The sequence below is a fragment of the Fistularia commersonii genome, chromosome 35, assembly GCF_037954325.1.
Source record: "Fistularia commersonii isolate RoL2024-O1a breed Wild chromosome 35, RoL_Fcom_v1.0, whole genome shotgun sequence".
NCBI classification, from domain to species: Eukaryota; Metazoa; Chordata; class Actinopteri; order Syngnathiformes; family Fistulariidae; genus Fistularia; species Fistularia commersonii.
In genome coordinates this window covers 1825907-1852857 of record NC_141318.1, presented here as the reverse complement: position 1 = coordinate 1852857, position 26951 = coordinate 1825907, and the positions used below count along the sequence as shown (strand labels likewise).

General features: G+C 45.7%; 2 protein-coding genes and 1 long non-coding RNA gene across 8 annotated transcripts in view; 1 reads left to right on the top strand and 2 right to left on the bottom strand.

Moving 5' to 3' along the window:
• The window catches only part of trim37 (tripartite motif containing 37), a 35854-nt gene extending 17991 nt beyond the window's left edge, over nucleotides 1-17863 (top strand). For all 3 annotated transcript variants that reach the window (XM_086142790.1, XM_086142792.1, XM_086142791.1), the window contains 22 exons: nucleotides 765-805; nucleotides 1058-1174; nucleotides 1400-1487; nucleotides 1987-2109; nucleotides 3188-3311; nucleotides 4134-4201; nucleotides 4441-4565; nucleotides 4663-4713; nucleotides 5559-5640; nucleotides 6504-6580; nucleotides 6675-6854; nucleotides 6963-7077; nucleotides 8052-8243; nucleotides 8583-8716; nucleotides 8911-8993; nucleotides 11201-11428; nucleotides 11509-11817; nucleotides 13101-13250; nucleotides 13401-13635; nucleotides 13715-13803; nucleotides 14914-15027; nucleotides 15601-17863. In XM_086142790.1, the coding sequence (XP_085998916.1) occupies nucleotides 765-805; nucleotides 1058-1174; nucleotides 1400-1487; nucleotides 1987-2109; nucleotides 3188-3311; nucleotides 4134-4201; nucleotides 4441-4565; nucleotides 4663-4713; nucleotides 5559-5640; nucleotides 6504-6580; nucleotides 6675-6854; nucleotides 6963-7077; nucleotides 8052-8243; nucleotides 8583-8716; nucleotides 8911-8993; nucleotides 11201-11428; nucleotides 11509-11817; nucleotides 13101-13250; nucleotides 13401-13635; nucleotides 13715-13803; nucleotides 14914-15027; nucleotides 15601-15647 (2772 nt within the window). In that variant the 3' untranslated portion in view covers nucleotides 15648-17863. The remainder of the gene's footprint in view (nucleotides 1-764; nucleotides 806-1057; nucleotides 1175-1399; nucleotides 1488-1986; nucleotides 2110-3187; nucleotides 3312-4133; nucleotides 4202-4440; nucleotides 4566-4662; nucleotides 4714-5558; nucleotides 5641-6503; nucleotides 6581-6674; nucleotides 6855-6962; nucleotides 7078-8051; nucleotides 8244-8582; nucleotides 8717-8910; nucleotides 8994-11200; nucleotides 11429-11508; nucleotides 11818-13100; nucleotides 13251-13400; nucleotides 13636-13714; nucleotides 13804-14913; nucleotides 15028-15600) is intronic.
• Nucleotides 127-4116, bottom strand: LOC147213721 (uncharacterized). 3 transcript variants are annotated; one of them, XR_015104471.1, is made up of 4 exons: nucleotides 3826-4116; nucleotides 1954-2163; nucleotides 1522-1628; nucleotides 127-883 (listed from the first exon to the last, which is right to left on the bottom strand). It is a non-coding gene; the product is annotated as an uncharacterized LOC147213721 (long non-coding RNA). The 3 variants fall into 3 exon arrangements; XR_015104470.1 differs by having other exon boundaries at nucleotides 127-869; XR_015104472.1 differs by having other exon boundaries at nucleotides 127-869; nucleotides 1522-1689; nucleotides 2001-2163.
• A 1144-nt stretch (nucleotides 17864-19007) lies between the features above and the next one.
• Nucleotides 19008-26951, bottom strand: part of ppm1e (protein phosphatase, Mg2+/Mn2+ dependent, 1E) — a 40081-nt gene continuing 32137 nt past the window's right edge. For both annotated transcript variants that reach the window (XM_086142793.1, XM_086142794.1), the window contains one exon: nucleotides 19008-26931. In XM_086142793.1, coding sequence (XP_085998919.1) covers nucleotides 25997-26931 — 935 coding nt within the window. In that variant the 3' untranslated portion in view covers nucleotides 19008-25996. The remainder of the gene's footprint in view (nucleotides 26932-26951) is intronic.

Below are 26951 nucleotides of genomic sequence, written 5' to 3'. Positions count from 1 at the left end.
ACTGAATTGATTAAACTTGTGTCTGTATATTTTACTTGGTCAGAACAGCTCAGATAAATTGCATTTCCCCAAATAGGGCCTTTATTTATCTCAGCATTTATTCCAAAGCATCCGTTCACCTCTAACCAGTTTCCAAGTGGACGGGGGAAAGGTTTTATTTACCACCAGATAATTTTCAAGGAAGTATGTTGAGCATATTTTTTTTTTCTCAGGTTAAAGGAAATTGGCGAGCATTATAAAGCGGTTATCCTTCGGGGAACACGGCAGCTTTTTCAAAGATTTTCACGTTTCATAATTCATGATGTTACTGACATAATGCTTGGTTGCCAGCTTAGCACGCAAACACATGTAACCCACTGCCACCAAATACACATTCAGAAACATTCACACAGGCAGGCTGCCACCTGCAAATTCCACCCGCATTTTGACTCCTGTGTGCTGAGCTGATCTACAGGAGGGTAATCTCAGGCTCCGAAACACACAAACACAGAAAAGGGAGTCCCAGATGAATATAGGGGTCGTTGCAAACCGAGGAATTTCAGAGAAAAAAGCTGCACATTCTTGTAAAGTTTGGAATTGGGTGGGCCTTTTGTTTAAAAAAAAAATGAATAAAGTAAATTTCCCATGTGATGTGAGGATCTGAAGATGTCTATCCGGACTTCTGAGCTCAGCGCATTTCAGCAGCTCCTTGTTTGGAGCTGGAGGTCTTTGGTGGAAGTTCAGAAGCTGCATGTTCGGCTGAACTGTCATTTCCCCTTTGACAGCGGTGGTTGACGGAGCAGAGGGCCCAGTGTCCACACTGCCGGTGAGTCCCTGGTCTCGTCAGGCGTCGCCTCCACCTTGGCTGCTAACGCACTGTCTCGTCGACCCTGGAAAATAATTTCTGTTTTTACAAATAATGATGTCGTGTCAGGTTGCATGTCATCACTGCACTCAGGATGTTTCAGCATTTTACTGACATTGGTGAAAGACATTGGAGATGTAATGAAAAGTTGCATATCCTGAAACAAAATTCTGCGTGTGTGTGTGTGCGTGTGTGTGTGTCCGTCGCTGTCAGGGCTCCGCTGCAGCTGAGGGAGTTGGTCAACTGTCGCTGGGCGGAGGAGGTGACGCAGCAGCTGGACACCCTGCAGCTGTGCAGCCTCACCAAGCACGAGGACAACGACAAGGACAAGTGAGCCATATTTTAACTTCTGAAGAGGAAACACTTTTTAATCTCAGCTCGTAAACGTTTTCAAATTTGGTTATCTCTCTGTGTCAGCGAGTAGACTGTCCTGTCACGAGTGGAAGACATTTTATGACATTTTCAAGTCAGGAAATTATTTTATTTTTAGCGGTAGCTCTTCCAACTTTGTCACAACTGAGTGACGGCTCCCCTCTTTTTTTTTCTCTCCTGCAGATGTGAAAACCACCACGAGAAGCTGAGTGTTTTCTGCTGGACGTGCAAGAAATGCATCTGCCACCAGTGCGCTCTGTGGGGGGGAATGGTAACTTTCTCCACGTGTCTTTGTTTTTATTCACCGATTCGTGCCCTGATTTGGTCCGTTTCTCCCGGTCGTGTTCGGCTGCAGAGGTCAAGGCTGGTGCTTTTTCCAGGCGTTTCGGGATTGGGTTTGAATTCTTCAGACCTGTGAAGACCCAGACTGCGATCAGCTGCCGGCGTCAGCTCACCTTGCCGTCCGTCCTTTTCTTTTTCAAGGAAAAATTGAAAAGATTACTCCCTTTTAATTGTAGAGGCAAACAAGGCTATTAACTCGAGTACGCCCTCTAGTGGCCGTCACTTGATACTACAACCAATGTGGGCTAATGGTAAATTATATAACAATAATGTAGTTGAAATGATGAAGTTAAATAGAAATGAGCTGGAGATGTGATAGAATATAATGAGTCTGAATATTTTATTTATATATATACTACTTTTTTTTTTTTTTTTATAGAGGAAAAAGTCCTCACCAAACTGATTAGCAATCATTTGAATCTGTCCAGCATGGAGGCCACACCTTCAAGCCTCTGGTGGAGATCTACGAGCAGCACGTGACCAAGGTGAAAGAGGAGGTCGCCAAGCTGCGCCGCCGTCTCATGGAGCTCATCAGCCTGGTGCAGGAAGTGGTGAGGACTTCTTCTCCACGCCGCATTAAACATCGTCCGTGCATGACATGTTTTCTTTATATCATTCAAGAATTAACAACAAATCTGCTAGAAATGAACAATATATTGCTTGAAAATCAGCCAGAACATCCACTTAAATTAACCAAAATGGCAAAAAACAACCAGGATTTTTATTTTTTATTTTTTTATATTAACATTGTTTAAAAAAATCAGTTCAGTTAGGCCATAATCCTAAAACTTCCAACTCTCTATCTCCATGACCTTTTTCTGCTCAGGGACAAGGGAGGAGGAAAAATATTTAGCGCATCCCCTGTTGGGCGGCCGCTCCACCCGGCATTAATATTACATGCCGTTGCTATAATAGGCGCTTTTCCATAAAGTTGTGCATGAACCTTTAATGAGTCACAGCTGATGACATTTGTAGGACCCTCCTGACAAGCCCAACGCTTGTTTTCATTTGGTAACATTAGTTTACGATATCAGAAACTTGACTAGCTGTGCTTTTTTAAAATGAAGCTGGAAAACAGCGCAGTTCATTCCTGTTTTTTTTTTTTAAGGACGCAGACATTCTGTCGGCCGACGCCGCAGATATCTGAGCGCGACTCGGAAAACGGATCCAAATATTTTTCGTACAGATTTATTGAAAAAGGAATCGGCCTCTAGATGGCACTAAAACATCGCTATTTTATTTCAGGTGTTTTCAAGTGTGTGTGTGTGTGGTTTGGGGGCAGAAATGTGTTTGGACGCTTCCATCGGGAGGGCTCATCTTCCTTCCGGCCACCACTTTTTCATACCTTTCAAGCATCCAATGTTATTTTAATGTTAGCCGAGAGCGGGAGTTGGAATTGTACTAGCGATGTCTAACAGGGAGGCTTAACTTCAGCACAGCTGGTGCAGCGCGTCCTGTTTTACAATATTTATTTATGTATTCATGTTTATCATCCAGATGTTCAGTCGTGCAGCAACAAACCGGGGCGTTTTGTTTCACCCGCCCGTCATTGTAATATCATCCGAGGTGATGAAAACAGCGCCTACGTGTGTGTGTGTGTGTGTGTGTGTGTGTGTGTGTGTTTGCCAGGAGAGGAACGTGGAGGCCGTCAGGGGAGCAAAGGACGAGCGGGTCAGGGAGATTAGGAACGCCGTGGAAATGATGATCGCTCGCCTGGACAACCAGCTGAAGAACAAACTCATCACCCTCATGGGTAGGACGCCCAGACGCCACGCTAACCCCGAGTTACCCGGGTCTGTTGTCTTAATCCTGGGGAAAATCTGCATCGCTTTGTTTTGTTTTTCCGTCCCCTCATCTGTTTTAATATCCCACGGATCCGATTTTGTTTCTGCTCTTGGTCTCCAAGAGCCAAGGCTGAAGCTCCTCCATCCCATCCACCTCCAGCTGTAGCAACGCCTGCTAAGATTCAAGATTTAAAGTGTTCATTGTCACATGTACGGTGTGGAAATGTGTTTCCCTGTACAGTGAAATGCCTACTTTGCTGTCCGCAAGTGCATTTGGACATGTGCTGATAGGACGATTGGAAACATTATTATAAATATGATCAGTGCAATAGAACAACGGCAGTGCAATAAGAAGCTAGCTCCAAATGCAATGTTTACTTCCTGTTTCTAGGTTCACGTTTAAAGCAAAACCGAATCGGCGTTTAGTTTTTTCGGAGCCTCCCGGGTCTAAAATAAGGTGACGGGGCCCAAAAACTTTCCTACCGAGTTAATCTGGCTTGGCAGAGTGATCCTCTTCCCCCTTAGTTTGAATCAATCCTGGCTAAAATTAGCACCACGAGCCTGAAAATTGAAATGCCAAATAAAAAATGCAGATTCCGCCTCTACAGCGGCGAGGCGCTCCCTCATGTACCGCTGGTAGCGGCGCGGCAGCGTTTTAATACACACATGAAATATTTACCCCGCACCCAAGGGAATGCAGGCACTCAGTGCCCACACACACACACACACACACACACCAGCCCCGTCCGGCACAAGTGCACCGAAAATAGAAACTCTGTCCTCCACGTCAGGCCAGAAGACGTCCTTGACCCAGGAGACGGAGCTTCTGGAGTCGCTTCTGCAGGAGGTGGAGCATCAGGTTGGTGTCTCCAGCCCTCGCTCGTCCACCTGTGTGTTTTTATGCTCCGCCGTCGTTGAATAATTCAGGTGTTTTTCCATCAACAGATAAGATATTAGACCGGACGGGTTGATCTATTAATATCCCTGCAGAGAATTCACTGCTTGCAATAAAGTTATGATATTAGTGTTGCTATAATAGCCGTTTACGTATCCTAGCACGAATTGTCGGACGCTAGCTGACCTCTTTGCCTCTCGTAGCTCCACTCCTGCAGCAAGAGCGAGCTGATCTCCAAGAGCCCGGAGATCCTGCTCATGTTCCAGCAGGTCCACCGGAAGCCCATGCAGTCCTTCGTCACCACGCCGGTCCCGCCTGACTTCACCAGGTGAAACCCGCTCGGCCCCCCCGACCGAAAAAAAAAAGACGACAATGAACGCTCGTGGCCGACCGTAACGTCGCGTGTCCTGTCGTTGTGCTTCCAGCGAGCTGGTTCCCGCCTACGACTCCAGCACTTTCGTCCTGGTCAACTTCAGGTAAACCTCCACTCCCTGGGAACATCTCCTCTTTCCGTTTTGTTATCTAAACATAAAAAAAAAAAAGGTCTGTTTTTCCATTTCATTGCTTTAGTTTTCTTTTACATTTTCCAGAAACGTTGACTTTGGGCTCCTGAATTGAACCCTTGGAGAATATGATCAAAATATGGAGTCCTAATCAATACCAAGTGTTCACAAATACAGATTGAAATTGTGTTACTCCAAGACCCACCGTGCAGTATAGTTATAAAAGAATATTATAAATATCACAGACAAATTATGACAAGGCAACAAGGTTATTGATGGAAAAAAAAAAGTTTAGCGATTTAAAATGTTTCAAACTGACACTTGTTTAAAAAAAGTGCAGATGCAGAGTTCAGAGTGCAGTTTGTTAGTGGCATAACCCCCGAGTGTGTGTGTGTGTGTGTGAAGCAGTTGTGGATGATGAAGTCTGTTGCGGTCCACTCTCATTTTTATTTCAATAATCTTATCCAATATCTCAGTGAATCCTGGCACCATTTTCTTTTCTGGCTGCCAGCTTCTCTCTTTTTGTCTGAAAGTGTGAATTCCATGAATATCGTAGCAAAGGTCGTCCTCGGGGTCGCTGACGAGGAGGCGTGAGGTTTCGGGGTCGCCGAGGGCGGGCTCGCAACACCGCCGCTCCTTTTCAGAGCTTCTCCCCTTTCCGTTAAAGAGGAAACTTGCCAGGCGCTGGGAGGTTGCAGCCGCACCTCAAAAAAAAGGAGGTTTTCAAACGTGCGAGCTGGGAAAGGGCGAATTTCGTTTGTCGGAAGCCCCACGCCGTGTCGGCGCTGTCTGAGGTGTGTGTCGCTGTGTGTTGGCAGCACGCTGAGGCAGCGGGCCGACCCGGTGTACAGCCCCCCCCTGCAGATCTCTGGCCTCTGCTGGAGACTCAAAGTCTACCCAGTGAGTTTGCAACACCTTCTCACATTGATTTATACTGTGCTGGTGTGTGTGTGTGTGTTCTACCTGAAAAAACCCTCACTGATTACATGACAGCACTCATTCCGATGTTAATTTTCAATTAAAAGGGTTTACATTAATATTTAATGTCATTCCAAATTTTTCAAATTATTTCCTCTACCTTCCATTAGTGGTAATTAATTGCCATTTTTTAAAAATTCTAAATATTTCATTTTTTTTTTTCCCTGATTTCATTGTTGGTTTGCTAAGGTGATCAACAACTATGAAGTCGATTAATGCGTTTGCAAAAAAAAAAAAAAAAAAAATCAATTTGAAATTTCTTTTACTTGCCTTAAAATGGCAAAACAAATGATCAACATTTGAATAACTTTAAATGTAAGTAAAATTTAAGTCAATTAATTTTAAAAAAGTATTAAAATTGGCTTTCTTTTACTTGCCTTAAAATGGCAAAACAAATTATCAACATTTGAATAACTTTAAATGTAAGTAAAATTTAAGTCAATTAATTTTAAAAAAGTATTAAAATTGGCTTTCTTTTACTTGCCTTAAAATGGCAAAACAAATTATCAACATTTGAATAACTTTAAATGTAAGTAAAATTTAAGTCAATTTTAAAAAAGTATTAAAATGGCCTGTCACATAAATCAAAAATTGAAAATTAAACATGCTTTTTAGTCCTAGATGGACATCCAAGCGTCAGATGGAGCTTCGTGAATTAGGAACTGCACGCAAACAAACAAATAGAAAGAAACCTTTTGTGTTACGTCTTCGTTTGTCCGTACAGGAAGTGATGTCATACAGCCGTGTGTGTGTGTGTGTTTAACCACATCTTTGTCTTCTCTCAGGACGGTAACGGCGTGGTTCGTGGAAACTACCTGTCGGTGTTCTTAGAACTCTCCGCCGGACTCCCGGAGACATCCAAGTAAGGTTCTACTCAAACAAAAAAAAAAAAAAAAAAGAAGAAGAAATAAAAAGTACCATAAAAGGTAATTACACGCCGTCTGGGTCCCGTGCAGGTACGAGTACCGGGTGGAGATGGTCCACCAGGCCTCCAGCGACCCCACCAAGAACATCATCCGCGAGTTCGCCTCCGACTTCGAGGTGGGCGAATGTTGGGGCTACAACCGCTTCTTCAGGCTGGACCTCCTGGCCAGCGAGGGCTACCTGAACATGCAGACCGACACGCTGGTGCTCCGGTGAGCGAGAACACACACACACACACACACATTTTTGTATAGATGTTTGCATGTTGTCATGGAGCTTCTGTGTTTGTTTTTTTTGTTTTGTTTTAAAACACCTCACAGGTACCAGGTTCGATCCCCGACCTTCTTCCAGAAGTGCAGAGACCAGTACTGGTACATCAGCCAGCTGGAGTCGGCCCAGAGCGGCTACATCCAGCAGATCAATAACCTCAAAGAGGTACCATCTGTGTGTGTGTGTGTGTGTGTGTGTGTGGTATTTTTGTGTTACACCTGTTCACTGAAAACAGGATCTAAAAATATTCCATAGATTTTCTTGACAGAACTCCTGAATCATTTTAATGGGTTTTGTTTTTTGGAAGGCAGGCTGGTTGTTGGCTAATTTTCTACGCTGACGATGCTGTTGTTTTTTTGTCTTTTGCAAAACAATCCAATCATCCGTCCCCTCCCTCTCTTGCTTATTTTCCTTTTTTGCTTCCTAAAGTTTTTTTTTTTCTTTTGCACCACCTTGATTTTTTTTTTTTATCCTTGTTTGTCTCAGCCCATCCACATCCTGCTTATTTTTGTTTATTTTTATCATTGTTATTGTCACTCTCTTTATTTTCCTGTCCTTGTTAGTCCTTGTTGCAACCATATAAACCTATCTTTAACCTAAAAAAAAAACAAAAACTGTGCAATACTTCATTTCACTTTCATTTCACTGTGCAATATTCAGAAACTTTCCCTTCTATCATACTATTGTGCACTCCTTACCTCACTTGTTACTAAGACACTTATAGTTTTATTGCTGTTTACTAAGACACTTTATAGTTTCACTGAGACACTTTATAGTTTATTTTTATTTCTAATTCTGCCTTTTTCTTTTATTATTTATTACTGTTATATTTTCTGTAACTGGCACAGCAATTTCTTTCGGGATTAATAAAGTTGTTCTTATTCTTATTCTTATTGTTGTTGTCATTTTGGTTGTATTTTTTTTTTCCCATCCTGTTGTCCATCCTTATCCTTGATATTGTTGTTTTTCTCTCTGCTCTCTATTTATTCGTGGATTTCTTTTGCTGTTTTCTAATTGTCTCTCTATCTATATCTATATTCATATTTATTGATACTATAGCCGTCCCGCTAATTTTTTGTAGAATGAGTGGTTTAAACTCTGAAAAGAAAAACATCCGCCCGTCCCGGTTGTGTTTTCAGAGGCTGGCCATCGAGCTTTTCCGCCGCCAGACATCGCGCAGCTCCTCTCCTCCCGACACAAGGCTCGCCGGCGGCACCACCGCCTCGGAGAGGGACCCCCGCTCGGTGAAGAGCGACGACGACATCCAGACCACGTTGATGAACTCCAAAAAGGGCGAGGAAGAAGAGAGAACCCAGCACGACGACTCCAATGTAAGCGCCGTCGGGGCCCGGGTCGGGATTTCAGCACCTCCAAACAGCCTAATATGAGCAACCAGAACATATTCACAGTTAAACCAAGGAATACTTTCCTCTGGAGAGCCACTTGCACTTCACCTGAAGCCTTCATAAATAAACTAATCACCAAAACCGCAGGTTCCGACCCTCAGCGGCAACGTCAAACTGTGGTCGACTCTTCATCAAATAATCATAACAACTAAAAAGACAGTTCATGAAAGCGCTTTAACCCGGCAGTGCCCCGGCGGAAGGGAAACGGTCCTTTAGATTTTCTTGGATTTTTATCAATAGCATCAGTTCTCGTGACTTGTCCAGGACCTCTCCGACGGCGACCTGGAGGTGGACTGCCTGACGGAGGAGGAGGTGAACCCGCTGGACGGCAGCAGCACCTCGGGGAGCTCCACGGCCACCAGCAACACCGAGGAGAACGACATAGACGAGGAAACCATGTGAGTCCGGCGTGTCTTGGTGTAAATCTGGGAAGGCGTCTGCTCGGCTAACAGCTAGATAGTTAATCAATTCACCAGGCGGTTAAGTCAGTATTTCACGTTAACTATTAGGGTGAGGCGTTTGCAGATAGGCAGGATTTTTGATACCATACATATTATAGCGCTTTGCACAAACTAACTGTGTGTCCGCACAGGTCGGGGGAGAATGACGTCGACTTCATCGGCAACCTGGAGACGGAGGAGGGGGAGATTCCCGATGACCTGGACGGAGCCTCCGGTACGAAACCCCGCCCTGAAAATTAGCTCGGTCATTTTCTATGCAGCTTATCCTGCACGAAGCCAGCTGTCATTGGGCGAGACGCCGGGATCCATATACAACCACTGACTCTTATCATTCACGCTATATAAAAATACAGCCATTCCTCCTCTCATCCATCCATCCATCACTTGCTCATCTGGACAATTCAGGGTCTCCGGTGAACCTCCTGCATGTGTTTGGACTCCACTGGTTGTAAGGCTGAAGCGCTAACCGCTGCGCCACCGTGCCGCCCCCTAAATTTAGTATTTTACTGAGAAATGGAGGGGAAAAAGTGGGAATGATTTGATTGGAATGGTTTGTTCCTCCAGAGGTCAAAGGGTAGAATTACTCCGTAAAATAACCAGAGAGGTTACAGTTAGCAGCAGTTAGCTGAGCAGAGTCACGCAATGCTAACCTTAATAGCTCCATATTAATATGTGAAATCCCAGATTGGACTTGTTGGATTGGATTTGCTTTTTTGTTGAATTTAACATGAATGAATGATTAGAACTCATGAAAAAACAACCTACGGCAAAGTCTTGTAAAGATGTACCCGAACACTTCTCAGATTTTCACTTAAATTCCTCATTCATTCTTCCTGCATTAAGGTGCTGGAGGCTAAGCTAGCTGTCGTCGGGCGAGACGCGGGGTTTTCCCTGGATCCGTAAACAACCACTGACTCACATTCATGCTAGAAGGGCTAATCACTGCGCCACTCTGCTGCCAAATTTAACATTTTCTTGGAAAATGGCGGGAAAAAGCAGGACTTGGACTTGTTTGTTTCCTCCAGAGGTCAAAACGCAGAATTACTGCGTAAAATAACCAGAGACGTGACAGTTAGCAGCAGTTAGCGGAGTCACGCAATGCTAACCTTAATAGCTCCAATGCTGTCCAACGGCCAGCTAGCTAATCCAGCATCTAGTAACCTCACGACAGATTTACTACGTCATCATAAAACAAATACTTCGCGATCATGTTATTCCTTCACAGCCCGCTAACTCATCCAGGATCCGCAAACTACTTCATGATCAAATCACGACGTCATGATAACACAAGCACTTCATGATCCAATCAATACTGCATGTCTGCTAGCTAACCCAGGATCTAGTAGCTATTCCACAATCACATCTCCAGTTGTTCTTCAACCGGAGAACCCGGTGTCGTGGCTCCTCGCGCTAACCACCACGCCTGACTGTTTTCCCCCAATTTAACCTGTAAATCTTTGCATCGACCTTCCTGTCAACAGTGACCCGCAGCCAGGGGTCAAAACAAAACAACTCCAAACACTTCGGAGCCCAAGGTGACACTTCCACGCCGCTCGACTCGGTGACTAACAGCCGAGGAAGAGCCGCGAATTCCTCATGTTTGTAAAGTTAGATACATCAAATATTTATTGCACTGACTCAGTCCGGGGCCTCGCTCTCCCGCGCGTCGAAATGTGTTGGTGTTGAAAGGCATGAAGAGTATGAGTCATTGTTGGTGCGCTGAACCCTTCACTGCATCCTGTTATAGAAACACTTGGTGTGTGTGTGTGTGTGTGTGTGTGTGCTCATGCTGTCAGATCCCCAGTCGTGCTCAGTGGAAAAAAAACATTGCAGCACACCCTGTAATTTTTTGGCTTAGCTACATTTTGTTACGATGCCGCTATGATATCAGCCTTCATCTGTTAAAACCATGGGGGAAACACTTGGTTAAACACCCAACGGCTGTCAAGGGGAGACCGCCGAGGACATTTATATTCACTTTAACCTAATTCGATAGAAGCGGTCTGTTATTAGTCCCGCAGCAGGTAGCCGGACTCTCCTTACGGTCGTAAAGGAGGAGGGAAATCAATAATACCGGGACGCCGTACAAGTCAAATCATTGCAACAGGCAGCAATCAGGGAAAACACACCGGCTGGAAGTCAAAGGCTGCGCAGCCGGAATGCTAATGAGCCGGGTATTTTACAGGTTTGACATGGCATTCATTGAAATAGTCTCGTCTCGTTCCGTCATTGCGACGTTCAAACGAATGTAGCATGTTAGCATGCTAGCAACATGCTCTCCAGACTCACCTGCCCGAGTGTCTTCCACGGGGAGAACATTTAAGCTAACCACTGCGCCGTCTGGAAAATAAACTTCCAGTAAATCTTTTCACTGATGTTGGATTAGCTGGAAGTCCTTCTGAAGGTGCGTCTGGTCCACAGGTGGTTCCACCCTGCGTTCCCTCCATCGCGGTGCTTCTTCTGGACGCAGCGCCGGGAGCAGCGGGGCCGCCGCCGCCGCCGCCTCCGCCGCTTCTGCCGGCAACAACGGCCTCCTGGAGATCGACCCGGTCATCCTGATCCAGCTGCTGGATCTGAAGGAGCGCAGCAGCATGGAGTCTCTCTGGGGGCTTCAGCCTCGGCCCCCCGTGTCCCTCCTGCACAGCCAAGGTCAGCAAACGGCGACACATTTTCAGAATCGGCATTAAATGAGTGAAATAAAGTGAGATCGGGGCGTCTCTGTCCTCCAGCCAACGCCGCCTCCCGGAAGGAGCGTGAGCGGCGGCCGCAGGTGGTGCGGCGTTCGGCCCCGGACTCGGCGGTCCTGATCCGCCTCAAGGCCCAGATGGCCGAGGTCCGCAGCAAGATGTCCGACGTCAAGAGCCAGGTGCTGGAGGCCCGGGGTTCGGTGGAGCCCCGGCCCGGCCCCTCGGGGGTCTTCGGCCTGGAGGAGGTGCCCTCCCACCACATGGACGCCGAGCTGGCGGCCGGTCGCAAAGCGGGAGAGCTGGACCTGCTGGGGAGGGCGGCTGCAGCTCGGTCCAGACCCTGCCGGCCCGGTGAGGACCGGGACGACGGTGATAGTCCGAGTTTTAAGTAGATAGCGGAAATTCAGGGGAAAAACGCGCGTGTGAAGAGATGGAGAAGGATTTGTCTGTGAGGTACGGTGACTTAGAACAGTGTTTCCCAACCTTTTTTGAGCCACGGCACATATTTTACGTTCGAAAAATCACACGGCACACCACCAAATAAATGTCAAAAACAGTTTATAACCAATTAGAATGAAACCGTAGTCTCAATTTACTTAGTGTGAAATCTAATATATCTAATATCTGTAGATTCGTCAAGTTGCAATGCAAATTTCCCACTGATGTGCAACTTTTCCAGAACACTTTTTTGCAATGTCTGAACACATGTCATCAATATGTCTCAAAATGGTATTGTTTATTATTATTTATTATTTACTATTTGAATGGTATTATTATCTTCTACAATGATTTTGCCGGCAGGTAGTATTAATGTTTAGCTACGGTGTGTGGCTGTTTGGATTTATAGCAGCTTTCACTGCTTTCTCACTCGTCTTGGTCGTTTTCAACAACGCTGCCTGTTTGTTTACGCAGATACAAGTACCGTCATTTCCGGACGATAAGCCGCGACTTTTTTCACGTAAACAACGACGCGGCTAATATATGGACTTTAGGTGGGGGGACGCCAAAGAGCTCCACGCCGTTAAAACGTTTATCCTCGTCACATCGGACCGATGAAATGACCGGGAAATTCTGAGTCCGTTCAACTCCGACACCGAAGAAGACGACTTTGACGGTTTTAGCGCGCAGGAGGAAGCCCGAGATAGCGATCGGCTAGCCGGTGCGGCTTATATTGAGGCGCGCCCAATAGTCCGGAAATTACGGTACTTTTTAATTTTAAAAATGTATCACGCAAAGCGTCGCTAATCACTCTGATACACAGATGCACATGTTAATTCACCACCCGTTGCTATGGAATGGACAGGAATAGGATAGGAAGACACATTATTTGCGTTGGATAAACAATTTTCGGACAAATCGGGTGAAAGTGGGCATTTTTCCACGGCACACCTGATGATCTCTCACGGCACAGTGGTTGGGAAACACTGACTTTGAGTGTGCAAGTTACATTTAACAACACCTTATAGCATTGAGTGCGCAGCCAGTAAGTTAAGTGAAGTAAAAACCCCCCAGCCTCCTCCCTGGATCTCTCGACCTCACCGGTTTTTGTTCCCACACCCCCCTGTGACCTGGATAATGCGTCTGGCCGTTGCATAAAAGTTAATTACACTGGCACCCGCGTGTCCTGTGCTCAGGCAGGAAGTCCCTGTCGTCCCTCCTGGAGGCCGGCGGCTCCCTGGTGGTGAAGCAGAGGAGTCCGGAGCTGATGGAGAAGGAGCTTCGGGGCGCCGAGGCCGCCGCCGAGCTCGGCCTGCACCCCAAGGAGGCGCTGGGAGCAGCGGAGGGTCGGTACCGCCGCCGACCCAAAACGCATGACGTTTCCGTCACTGTAAGCGACGTCCCGAGGCCGGGGCTCGCGGAGCAGCGCTAACCGCACCCCGCTTGCAGAACCTACAACGGATTTCATTTTTTTTTTTTTTTTCCTTCCAACTCAGGGTGGAACGGACCAAACCAGAGCGCCGCGTCTCACCCTCTGCCGTGCGTTCAAGGCTCGCTGAAAGCCGAGGGCTCCCAGGCCCCGCTGGCGTCCCTGGGCGGCCCCCTGTCGGAGCAGGCCTCCGGCTCCAAGCAGCAGCTGTACGGCGCCTCGGGGCCCAGGGACGACATCTTCTCCCTGGTCGGATCCGGCTACGTCGCCGCCGGCAAAAGCTGCGGCGCCAGGACCCTCGGGTAAGATCCGCGGAAAAGTTGAGGACTTTTCCGTCCCCGTCCCGGAGACCTCACGCCTTTTTATCCCCTCCTGAAACAGGGTCGCCATGTTGGACCGCGAGGCCGAGAGCTCAGGGAACCATCAGTGCCTGCTGGACGCAGGGGCGTCGCAGCTGCCGGCGGGCGAAGGTCAGATCTATTCATCCGTCCCGGTTATTTCGCTGGATATTTAGACCGGCTGTGATGAACGCAAGGGAAGATCAGATAAGATAGACCCCCCACCCCCCTCACAGGGAAATTCAATGATAGAATATGTAAATAAACAGAGATACAAATAAACAATTTACCAAATACACTGTCAAAAAGATAAAGGGAACAGTAAAATAACACCCAAGATGTGAATGAATGAAATATTCTTATTCGATACTTGGTTCTTTACGTCGTTGACAAAAAAAATCACACAAAAATAATCAATGGAAATCAAATGTAAGAACCCAAGGAGGTCTGGATTTGGAGTCTCGTTCCAAATTAAAGTGGAAAAACACACGATAGGACGATCCCACTTGGATGTAATGAATCAGCGTTGCTTCACAAGTGTGATTGACTTGGAGTTACATTGTGTTGTTCAAGCGTCGTTCAATGCCTTGTGCAAGCAAAGGTTGTCAAAATAACGATACTAAGTCAGGTGTCTTGAAGAAAGTACAAATATAATACAAATATTATATGGCTGAGAGTGGAAGTGAGAAAAAGGAGGTACAAAAACAAATAGCGACGCCTGTAAGCAGCATGAAACCTTCAAGAAATGTGTGTGTGTGTGTATTTGCGGTGTTGCACACTGACAGCGTGTGACTGACACCACAGAAAAACCATGGCGATCCAAGGGAACGAGTGTAACGTGCGTTGCCATGGCGCCAAAGTATCATTCGCTCTGAGAAGTTGGCGGAGAACTCAAAGAACCACAGCTGTTCTCCTCAGCTGTGCATGTGGATTTCAAATCTTTCTCTCTCTCTCTCTATACATATATTTATTCATATATTGATGTATATTTATGGATACATCATGATTCACAATCACTGTGGTAGCAGCCAGGTGCGAAAGTGTTGAATACACACACAGAGTGTGTGTGTGTGTGTGTGCTTCATTCTAGTAATTCCGCTGGCCTCCCTGAATGCGATGTTGGCCCGCAGACGTTTAGCAGCGACGGCTCGAATCAAAATATCTTCATAACGGAGGGAGAATAAAATGAAGTTGGACAGGTGTTTTTATTCCGGAGGTCTGACGCCCACTTCCTGTTTGCAGACCCGCCGCTGCCGTCCGTCCTGACCGCCGCCGCCGTCAGCGACAGCGACACGGAGGACGAGGCTCTGCAGAGCAGCAACTCTCGCTATGACAACCAGACACCCCCCTGCACAGGTGACACACACACTCGTGTTTACACACACACACACACACACACACCTGCAGTATAACGGTGTAAATAGGTCACACGTGATTTCATTTGATGAATAAAATCACCAAAGTGACAAAGACATTGAAAGAGGAACCGTCTCCACTGAGAACATTAGTCACAATATCCAGTGCTTGTTTTTCAGAATCGTTTTAGCATACACACACACACACACACACACACACACACACACATAACTCCGAGGAGGAATGGCTCAGTTCTGCTGGCTGCCACTTTTGACAAATTCAAGTCTGTTCCTGGGTCATGGTTCTCCTTATTTCCTCTCCTGGGGGAAAACACTCGTCTCAGGTCACCAGCCGCCGCCGCCGCCGTTTGCTTTTTTTCTTTTTTTTTTGCTACAACTTTGTCACTCAAAGGAAGTAAAATCCTCTGACTGCAGCTAAAAATAGGAGTGTGAGCGCAGCTCGGAAGGGAGGCGATAACCGACGGATTCCTTTGATAAAGAAATAGCAGGGGATTCGAGTTAGAGATCCACAAATCCGGCGCCCGTCCGTAACGCCTCCCCTTCCTCCTCCCAGGAGAGCAGCTGCTGTCCGACGACCTGAGCCTGCCGGCCGACAGGTGATGGACCCGCCTGGGCCTCGAGGTGGCAACAACACCGACCGCCTCCACGCCGCGCACCAACCGGTAGAGTAGAAACCGCTTGTTATGAAAAAGCAACCGCGCTCAACGTGGGGAAAAATAAAAAAAAATCTTAAATGTTGGGACCGACATGTGAAGGGAGGCCACGCAGGAGGCCGGGACGCAAAGCGGCCAGTTGGACAACGGCCTCCGAGAGTCACTTTAATCACTGCTTTCTAGGATTGTAAACGCACCGGTCGGCTAGCACGCCATCACGTTAAGTTGTAAATAATCCGTTAATAAGTGTTAAGGCCGATATAAGTTACGGTGCAAACTTAAAAGAACATGTCACATTCTTTTACGCCCTCTCTCCGCGCGGTGGTAGGAAGCTAGGAATCCGCCGTGCTCTTGTTAGCTTAAGATTAAGGTTAGCTTAAGCGAAACTTTGCGGCGAAGCTAAGCTAAAGTTTTGCTTTCGGTTTTACGGCTATTTCTGGCGCGCCGCCGCCGACGCGCATTCTCATGACCTTCGATAGAGGTCAACCAAGGCTAGCATGCTAAGCTAACTAGCAGGCGGCGAGTCTTTAGCTCCGCACCGCACGCGCGGAAAATTGGACGTCATCTTCTAGTCAGGCTCTCTATTAATAATATATCATATGTAATATGACATTGTCCTGAAGATGGCGCCGTTCCCAGGGCGTCCATGCATCCCCCCCGTCGGTGCTAATCGTCTTATATCACGTTTACACATTCCAGTTTCACGTCGCTGCATGATTTTGTTTTATTTTCAAGATGAACTTTAGCTGCCAGCCGGGTCCTCCGTCTTCTCCGTCGGGAAAGACGGCGTCCTGCGAGTGGTCGCGGTACGGTTCGCGCCAGTTGGGACTCAACGGTTTATGTTTACATCATTAGGAATAATATTTATTCGCTACGACCACCGAGGGATCGCAGGTTTCCAGTTTTTTTGTTTTACACGCGTCAGAGAAACATGGCGTCATTTCCAAGCGGACGCCACGGCAAAGAACACACATTTCCCTCCCGTCTGCGCCTTCGTTCATCCATCTGTGATCGTTCTGAGCTGTTGACTTTTCTAAGACGGAGGCCGCGGGGACGTCTGCTCCCCCGAGCGGCTCCAAAGTATAACGCGGCAGGAAAGAAAATCCAAATTCGTAATAACAAGGGCGGATGAGAAGCTCGAGAAAGAGCGGGGGATTTTTCTTTTTTTTTTTTTTTTTTTTTTTTTTATGATTGTTATCGTTCCGAGGGTCACCGTCCTCCATCGTCACGCGGGATTGGCTTCCGGTTCGGGACTTCTCCTCGAATCCCAGCGAAGCTTTCCTTTGCAAGTTCGTTCCCGTCCGACGTTCTTCCGCCTCCGAGCAGCGGAAGCGAGGGGAGCGGGAGCTGTCAATCAACGCGTTTTTTTTTTTTTTTTTTAAATGTCGCCCCGCCTCCCGTCACGAAGGCGGTTTAGTCACCGTTTCTGGGAAAAAAAATAAGGGTTTTCGCTCTGGATTTTTCTATTTTTGCGGATTCTTTCCCTTCGGTCGTGTCGAAAGGGGCGAAGGATCAACCGCTGGGTGAATGTTTGTGTTTGGAAGCCGCAGAAAACACAAAAACGCCACAGAAAATGGGTTTTTCGGGGACGTAAGATTTCTTTACATTTTCAAAAGATATTTGTTTTGGTTTTTTTTTATAATCTGTTAGCTTAGATGTCAGACGTGTGAATCCTGACTTTTAATTCTGACCATTTTTTTTTTTATTATTTTTTTTTTATTTTTGGATTTTGCTATTCCTGATAACCACTCGGCCTCAGTTGCTCTCCCATGGGAGCTGAAGTGATGATTGTTTTGTGAAGTCGCAGCTTCGCGCCTCCCGCTCACGATTTGACGGGAAGAGCCTTTCTGTTCCTCCACGCTGAGCCATTTATATATATATTTTTTATTTTTTTTCATTTCAAATGTCTTTCCTTTGTGGGCTCACCGACGCTGGTTTACACTGTAAATAACAGGCTTGAAGGCCCAGGCGCGTTTCTGACGCCGTCGCGTTCGTCAATCTCTTTTTTTTTTTTTTTTTTTTTTTCCTCTCGTCGTTTCATAAGCTGCTCGTTTTCAAATGTCCTCCGAATGCACTGTTTCGTCGTGTGACGTGTACATTTCCTTTTTTTTTTTTTTTGTGTGTGTGTTTGTGTAATAAATAAAATGTTTGACGATCCCTGAGGCCACGTCCTCGTGTTTCTTTAATCTGAGGAGGGGAATATAAATCTCTGTGATGGATGAAAGTGATAATGTAGAATTAAAGGTTTGGGTGATTCTAGTTTCCCTGCAGCTTAAAGGATAAATCTTTATTATATATTTATTCATGAGTTACCGTGACTTTGCACCTTTTTAATACACGGGCCGTTTATCTTCAGAGGATTTAATTTGCAGAAGTGACAAGTCTGTTATCACAAGAAGGACAAAGATGTCCGGTTGTCCAAATGGACGCTAGTTGCTTAACTGTCGATTTATTTGATTTTTTTAAAACGAGCTCTCGCGCCACGAAATTTAAGCCCAGCTCTAAAATCGATTTCTCCTTTTTTAAATTTTTTTTTTTTATTTTGAACATTTAAAATGTTCAGCAGCCAGAGCTCATCGACTTCATTTGTAAAAAAAAAAATTGGGTGATTTAAAAACGGCATATTGGTGACAAGAAGTTTGAGAGGTTTCTATGTGAATTTTCCATGTTCTCTTTATCTGCAGGAGTTTCCCACTGCAGTCCAAAATAACATGCAGGAGACGTGTGAACGAAAGAGTGCTTGTTGAGGCTGGATTATGACCCGTCACACACACACACACACACACACACACACACACACACACACACACACACACACACACACACAATGCAATCTGTCCACACCAAGAGTGTGTCCATGGGATTTTTTACCATGTGAATAAATGAAACCCATTATTCTGACAACATTTAGAGAGCCATCAATAAACACATTTCACTTTTCTGTCATCAGTCTGCTCTCCCGAAAAGCCCGAACCGCTGGAAAGGATAGAATAAAGCAGATTACCAGCCGGGTGAGACGACGAGTCTTTTTATAGCAAGAATGTGGAGGACTGCTCACTTTTTGTAAAGCTGTTTATGTAACTGCAAACATCACGGTTTCACACGAGAGGCCCCGTTACGTCCCTCCTCTTGCTCGTATCGTGGACGCATTTACTTATTTACCATCGTAACGGTTATTCAAGTAATTAGTTGTCTTTTATTTTTCAGTCAACTTTCAACTTGTGACTTGTTTTTCCCAGGAAAAAGAAGAAAAGGCACCCTAAGAAGTGAGACTTTAGCAGAAAAAGAACAGACGTCAGACAGGAAGTTGGTCTAATCTTTATATACATGATAATTAGTCACCAGTTACAGTACACAGATTTATATACTACAGGAACACAGATAATACAGGTACTCAACGTGTATTTTAACACTTCTGTTTTAATCCTAACCTGCATGTTGAAGTAGGGGTCAATCATAGGGTTTGTCTTCCAGCCCGAGCGACCAGGAAGAAGGGGGACGGGCCAATCGCGGCATTTCGTCCACTGACCGCGCCCTCCCTCGCATCCGAATTAGATGTCTGATCCCCAGAAGTTTTCAAATGTTGTCCAAAATATATACTATATTCATTCGCAATTTTTTTTAAATTTTTTTTTTCTTTTTTTTATTTGGATCAATTTTTTTTTTTAATGGGAAAAATAAGCCACCAACTGACTTGATCCTGTATTGGTTTGGAACACTGCAAACAGCAGAAATAATAATAATAAAAATAAAAAGAACACTTGTTTTAAGGGTGCAGGGTCACAACCGGCATCCCTGAAACCGGAGGATCTATTAATCAAAATATTTTTTTTAAAAAAGGTCTGGTGGATTCCAGAACATCATCCATTTTCTTTCTTATTTTCAGATAAATCAGAAATTAATTATAATGAATCTGTGTTTTAAGTTTTCTAGTTTCTTGCCACATGTTCTTTTGTTATTTGAAAAGGAAAAAGTTCAAGGTTGAATTATTAAAAAAACAACAAAAAAAAAAACAATGTCGTCATAATCCATGCCAGACGGATATCCGGTTAGTTGTCGTTTTTAATAAAAATAAGATTTATTCAAGGCCTTTCCTGAGATTTCCCATTTCCATCCAATTTAAAAAAAAAAATTAAATCCAAATTTACACAAAAATTTCAGCCTCCAGCTGAAGACAAACCCTTTGAGAGCCTTTTTAATGCAACGTTATTATTGCTTACAGAGAGAAAGAGAGAGAAAAGCTTTTTTTTTGTGTACATGGACACACAGTGCAGATTCATGGAGGGCCCTATAGTTAAAACAGTGATTCGAAGAAGAGGAGGACGAAGAGGGGGAGCAGAGCTCGACCGCTGCCCGCTTTCAGGTGAGGTGAATGTGGGGTTCTCAAGCTCGGGGTCGGGGTGGGATTTACCACGAACGAATGATGGTAAAACTATATTTATTGCTCATAACGGTGACAACATCCCGGCCATGTTCCGCAAAGTGGGTTACAGACACTGTACAGCTGATCGGAGGTCGGCGTGTAGGTGAGATATTAGTACCTCTAATATCTAAAATATTAGGATTGTTTTAATAGAAATTCAATTCCAGGTGAAATCGGTCATTTTTAAGCAAGGCGGCGTCGAGCGACCGCCGTTTCACGAGTGATCACAGTACTGACGAGAACAAGGATCTTGCTATAATGACACAAGCATCTGGTTGTGATGAAGTAGGGATTTTAGAAAATGAAATCTCGCAGGTGGCTTTTCATACTTCCCGGTATTTTTTTATTTTTTTTATTTCTACATCGCTCTCCCTGGCAAGCTAACAGGGCGTCGGCTAGTTCGCTAATTCCTAGCTAACCCCTAGCTACAATTCCTCGCTGCAAGCTAGCCCGTTAGCTTTTTTCGTCTGCTTCGAAAAGTCACGTTTTCCTCATTTTTGTCGTCCCACATAGCAGGTTGGAAACGACACGTAAAGATAAAACGTATAGGTTTCCTCCAGAAATTTGACGAATACGTTACGTTTCTCGACATTTCCTATTTAATGTTCCCAACCTAGCCAATGAACCGCCATGCATTTCACCGACTTCTACCGGTCGCTGGCTATCATCGTGTTAAAGTCTCTAGCGCTCATCAGGGGTTTACTATTATATTTCGGGCCAACTCTGAAATTATGCCCCAACTAGTAAATATTAGTGTAGAGATATTATAGTGAAACTGGAAAAAGATACATTTACTTTTCCCTTCAAGCTCTCTGGGAGTCCATACGCTAGCGAACTGCCATCACTTCGAAATGGCGGCTAACAGAAGAACCACAGAACGGTACTTAAGCCTGTACAAAATATGGCACGTTAAAATTTCCGATATTTTCGCGGACAGAACGTAGTAGAACCTTTAATTGAAATACTTGAGTTACATGTTTAAAAGTTTTATTTAAAAAAAGAAGGGAAATAAAAAAAAGACTGCAATTAGACACACTTGATGGTAAACATGTTAGCTTGCCGAAGTTAGCATTCGGGGCAAAGCATCTCGAAGCTTTTGTACTACATTTATAATAATCACTGTTCACTTTTTAAATATTATTTCGCAGTAAGCAATAGTTAATGTTTATTTAAAATATTAGTAATTCTGTGACTTATAGGTCGTCATTAGCTCGATTAATGTGAGTTAAAACACTAGATTGAAATTGTATATTGTTGATAAGAGAATTGCAGTTTTAATTCATTAATATTGTCACAGCTTTAGCCTAATCTTTAAAGTATTATTTTGGATTAACTGAATGATTTTATAAATTCTCTTTTAAAATGTTGTTAATTCATTCTGAATCCATAACTAATTTGGAAGGCAATATATATTCCTTATACAAGTGTTAGTATGTTGCTAGTCAAGAATCAATGCTTTTTAGACGAAGAAATTCCTTGTGGAGCATTGGATATATTAAAGTTGAATGAATTATTACTTTGCCATTTATTAATGATGGCTATTATAAGGTTAAGAAGTGGTGAACCCTACATATTGATATTAAAATGGGAAGTCATTACTTGGACAAGGCAGGTTTTGCAACGCAAATGTTAGCGGCGTACTTGTTATTTAACATGATAATATTGGTTGCAGACTATTGTTCGTAGTGGTTAAATGGTCCAAAAGGATGACCTCCTTAACAAAACACAACCTGGGATTTCCAACTTTGGAAAACTTGAGCAATATAAGCCTGAATATTAATTAGCTGCCTATAATTTTTGGCTCTTTTTTTTTTTTTTCTTTCCCCAGACTCTATTTCTCAACCTAACAACTTAAGCTGCGGTATAGAAATATTCAAATCATCTGACATATTTCTAAGCTGAAATTAAAATCGAAGGTTTTGCCCGTGTGCGCAAAAGAGGCTAAAGGGTCCCGAAAAAAGGAAGCGGCGGTCGAGTTGTATTTCAGGGCTAAAAAATCAAATGTGATGGAAGCACAGAGACTGTCCTTATAACAAGATCCTGAGAAAAGCATTTTCGTGGAGCTGCAACACAGTGGTCTAATTAACCGAGTGCTCGTCTTCTCACCTGTATTCGCTAGTTATCCAATTAAAAACAGACTAACTATGAACACAATGTAATTGGCAAGATGCTTTTTTTTTTCCTTTTTTTTTTTTCTTAAGGCTGATGTAGAATTGAGGCTGCGGATTGGACGTAGTACTCTATGCAGATGATCAACATCTTTATGTGTTTTTTTTCCCCCAGATTTTCTAGTCATACCGTCGTATCTAAAGCGTCACGAAGAAGCGTCGGCGCCGCAGCTCTCTAGGTAAAAACTACGCCTCGACATCTCATTGCACTTAAGCGACCGGATTCTTTTGCAGACGAGGAAAACATCACATTCTCAGTCTCTGTCTGTTAAGTTTGGGGAGGAGGGGGCAGTTTCAAGGCAATACCAGGCCATACGGATCATGGAATAAAAGCACAGACTCACGACACAGATTTACTATATGTACACTTGTCCAGCACTCACAGATAACACTCATGAGGGAATATTTGACAGGGATGTTTCGTCTATCGGCGAGGGGTGCGATGGCCAGCTATGCTTCCTGACGAAAAAATAAAATAAAGATAAGTCCGTGTAAATCCGTTTCTAGAAAAAAAAAGACACCTCTGTAAATGGGGGATCCTTTCTGAGTTTCTGAACGGTACATTCCTCGTACTCGAACAGCTCCCTCCACCCCCGGCTCTCCGGGTCTGAGAACATTCTGGTAGCTTGCTAAGGTACCCATCTTCCAGCAAGATAAGATTTTACCTAATGAGCGATGACAAGGCAAAGATTGTTTGGATAACCGGGCCAGAAAGACTCGCGCATCCTGCCAGCATCCTGACAAAGTCAGCACATCAACCAAAGTGGCGCAAAAACTGTCGGGGGGGGGGGGAGTCATTTTAATCCATCAGCACTATTTAAAGTCAAAGTTCTCCCCCTTAAAACCAATTGTAGCTTAGCAACGAGGTCATTCTCCCTTTGGTTTGCTCAACATGTCAAAAACACGCGCGACATGGAAGTACAGTAGACGGTAAACGCAACAGCAAAGTGCAAGGGATGGATTCAACTCTGCGTTTGTGTGCTCCAACTAAAAGCTTCAAATGTCAACGTGTCTTGACTAGCTAACGCACACTTTAGCACATTTCCATGGCTCTGTTTCTAAAAACCCAGCCGAATATTGTTGGCCAGGCGTGCGTTTCGGTTAAAGCTCAGGGTAAATGCCACCGGCTCCGTTCGAATTTGAGATGCAGCCCAGTTTTTACCTGAGTTAGTGTCGCCTTCGCTAAGCCTGGTTTGTTATCGTTCCCTAAAAGAAAAAGAAATCCTCATTTAAACCCCGGGGGATCCCTCCAAGCTGAGCCTTAAAACCGGGTTATTTTAACGGATAATTCTGCAGACGATCATTAGCTAGCTAGCTAGTCGCAGCTACGATGGGGACTCTTTGAATATTATATATACATTTTTGTTTTTTCACATGACAAATGACAGCAGAGGGCTTCTGGCAGTGAACTTCTTGCTAGTTTTTCATAGCATTTTTGGTTTAGCACTAGCACTAATTCAATACTATGATGTTTCATTTCAAGGAAGATTACACATGATGCTAAATCAATATAACACAATGCAGGAATCATATAGACATTGTGTGAGGATTGTTAGTCATTGATCAGTCAGTTTTAATCGGTTGTTAGTTGGACGAACTGTTTACTGCATTTGTATTTGGTTACATGAAACTGGTTAATACGGATGGAAAATGCCATTTTGCCACTTTTGCCGCCTGGGTTTATCATTCCTCAGGATGTTAGCAGTGTGTTATATAAAATCCAGTGGACGCTCACTTTGAAGTCTTCTTGGGGAAGATATATATATCTTGGGAGTTTGATAAGGAGATCGACACCTTTCAGAGACCAGAGCACTGCGGAACTATGGCTAGTTAGCTTAGCATAAAGGCTGAAATGAGCACCTCAAATTCTCTGGATTCAATATGATCTGTCAAGTCAATAAAAAAAAAGTGACAATTTGGGTGGAGATAACGTGTCTTCAATATTATGAATCCCACTGCCGTTCCTGGAAAAAGAAAAAAAAAAACAAACAAAAACAAAAAGAGTCTTGCATCATCGCCTCCAAACCCCGTATGAAAATATGCATCTTGTATCTTCCCAAAAGTGGCACAAAATGAATCTGAATTGAAATGAAAAGCCAGATTTAGCTTTTTTTTTTTAGAGGAAAAAAGTAAGTAATAATACACATGGAAGGCACGTGTTCCGTAGCTTTCAAATATTCTGCTCAAGTGTGGTAGTAGTTTTAGCACTTATTAGGCCTGCCTGAAAATATCCCCTCTTGATGGCTTTTTTTTTTTTTTTTTTTTTTTTTAATTTGCAATAACTATGTGGTCCAACAAAGAAGCCTTTAAATAACCCTTTCCCTAAAAACCCATTATCAGGGCCAACGGATCCCCGTCGGGAATACCGGACTACGAGAAGCATTTATTCAGGTAAGTGACGTCTAATCTTACATAATCCAATGTTAAGTGCTTTTATCTGTGGAGGAGCTGTGGCTGGATAATAGCCGGGTCGCTCGCTGTAGGAAAGGGGGCAGAACAACATGTGCCGTCAGTCCCAGAAACCCGGAGCGGCAAATGTTCCGACCCCTTCGCGAAAACCAATTTGACAAAGGGTCGCCGAGCACACGCGTGCGCGCGCTCATACTCCGGGCGAGCGGCGCCGCCGGAGCTCCGTCCGACACTCGGGCCACTCGACATCCTCGACGGTTCCCTTCAGGATACTAATCGTATCTGGCAGCCCGGCGCTCGGAAAAGAAATCGACCAAAAATCGACCTTTTCGAACCGGCTCAACGTACATCCATTGCACATCCCCCCCCCAAAAAAAGTATTTGGATATTTTTTTTTGTTGAACGAAATAAAAAATAACCCCAATCGCGACTTTAAAACCGAGATAAGCAACCCACCGAGAATTTGGTGAATCATCGCTGACCCTTTGTGAACCCGCTGCCCGCAAATACAAAAAATATCGATAAATAAACCGATTCAAAACAACGCAACATGGACGCAACGACCACCCGACCGTTTCACAAAACCGAGCCGGCCGACGACGAATGGGTCGGCGAGCCGGGAGCGCTCGCCCATTTCAAGAAAGGAAAATTTGCAAAGAGCTCCTATATATTTCTATAAAGTCATTATCTATGTACATTTTTACCCTGTTAAAAGAATACTGCATTCGGAAATGTGACAAAAAGCAGCATCTTTGCAAAGACTCGTTTAAGCAAATGGGATATTTTCAAATGAACCAAAAAAAAAAAAAAAAATGCAGCTCTTGAGAAGTTGCCCCCCGTGATGCAAGAATACGGTGTATTTGTCGTTGAACAGAGGTGAGATCTAAGTGTTTGGCCTTCTACTCGTCTCCGCCGAGCAGTCGAGGATGTCGAGCGGCCGAGGGCGAAACGTTTCAAAAGAGCGTGTTGGAGTCGGATTTCGGGTCGAAAGCGAATTTCCCTCGTCGTGATTTGGGAAACGGCGTCTACATCGACCGACGGACTGAAGACACTTTTTACGAACCCCCGGCTCGGAGTCGTGTTTAGCGGGGCGGCAAGAAACGTTTTCGGACAAAGGAGACCACCCTTCTGACGGAGATCCGATAATCACTTTAACGACTGCAGGAGCCACGACTACCTAGCTTTCAAAAGATAAAACAAAAGATGTATTCGAAGGCAGAGGCAGGAGGGGCTGGGGGTGCGTGGGGGAGGGCGGCTGGCCGATTCAATGGAGATGGTTTGGTCTGGGTCGCCTCTTCAGATGGTGTCATCCTGGGGCAGGTGAGGCAGCGCCACCCCGAGCCTCTGGGCGGAGTGGCGCTGCACGCGGGGCAGCGGGTGGCCCGCGGGCAACGGGCCCGGCCCCTCCCTGGACCGGCCCGGCCACCTCCGGCCCCGCCTCCGAGAGCCGGCGCCGACCCTGCCGCTTTGCCTCGCCGCCCGGCCCAGCAGCGCCGCCGCCTGGGGCCACAGGGGGTCCGTGACGCCAGCCACGCTGGACTCCTGGAAGGGGATACAGGGCCGGCGGCGCGGCGGGCGACTCCCTCCGTAGACGGAGGCGGCCGAGAACAGGTCGGGGCGAAAGTCGGAGCGCGGCCGCGACCCGGGGGTCAGGAAGATGCGGCCCTCCATCGACGGCCCCAGGAGGCTGAGGCTAGTTCTGTCCGTGAACGAGTCCGTCCGGTCTTCGTAGCCCAGGTCGGCCGGGGCCGAGCACTGCTGCAGCGGCCACCCGCCGCGGCTTTTCCCCCCGATGTCCGCCGTGCTTCCTGCCTCGCCACCGCCGCGCTCCACCCTAACAGACTCCTCTTCCTCTTCTTCCTCTTCCTGCTCCTCCTCCTCCGCCTCCGCCACCTGATCCTCCTCCACCGCCGCCTCCACCGCGCCCTCCTCCTCCTCCTCCTCGGCGCCGGCGGGCGGCGGGCAGCGCGGGTCCCGCAGGAAGACCACGATGACGGTGATGTTGTCGCTGGAGCCGGCGTCGCGGGCCGAGGCCACTAGCTTGTGGGCCACCATGGTGGTGTCTCCGGCGTTCTCCTGCAGGTGGTCGCTCACCACCCGCACCGCCTCGTCCGGACTCACCGTGTCCCAGAAGCCGTCGCAGGCCAGGATCAGGTAGTCCTCCGAACCGTCCAACGGGAAGACGCTATGGTCCGCATCGCCGCAGATGTAGGGTTTGTGCTCCGAGTCGCCTGCCGACAGAGGGGGGCGG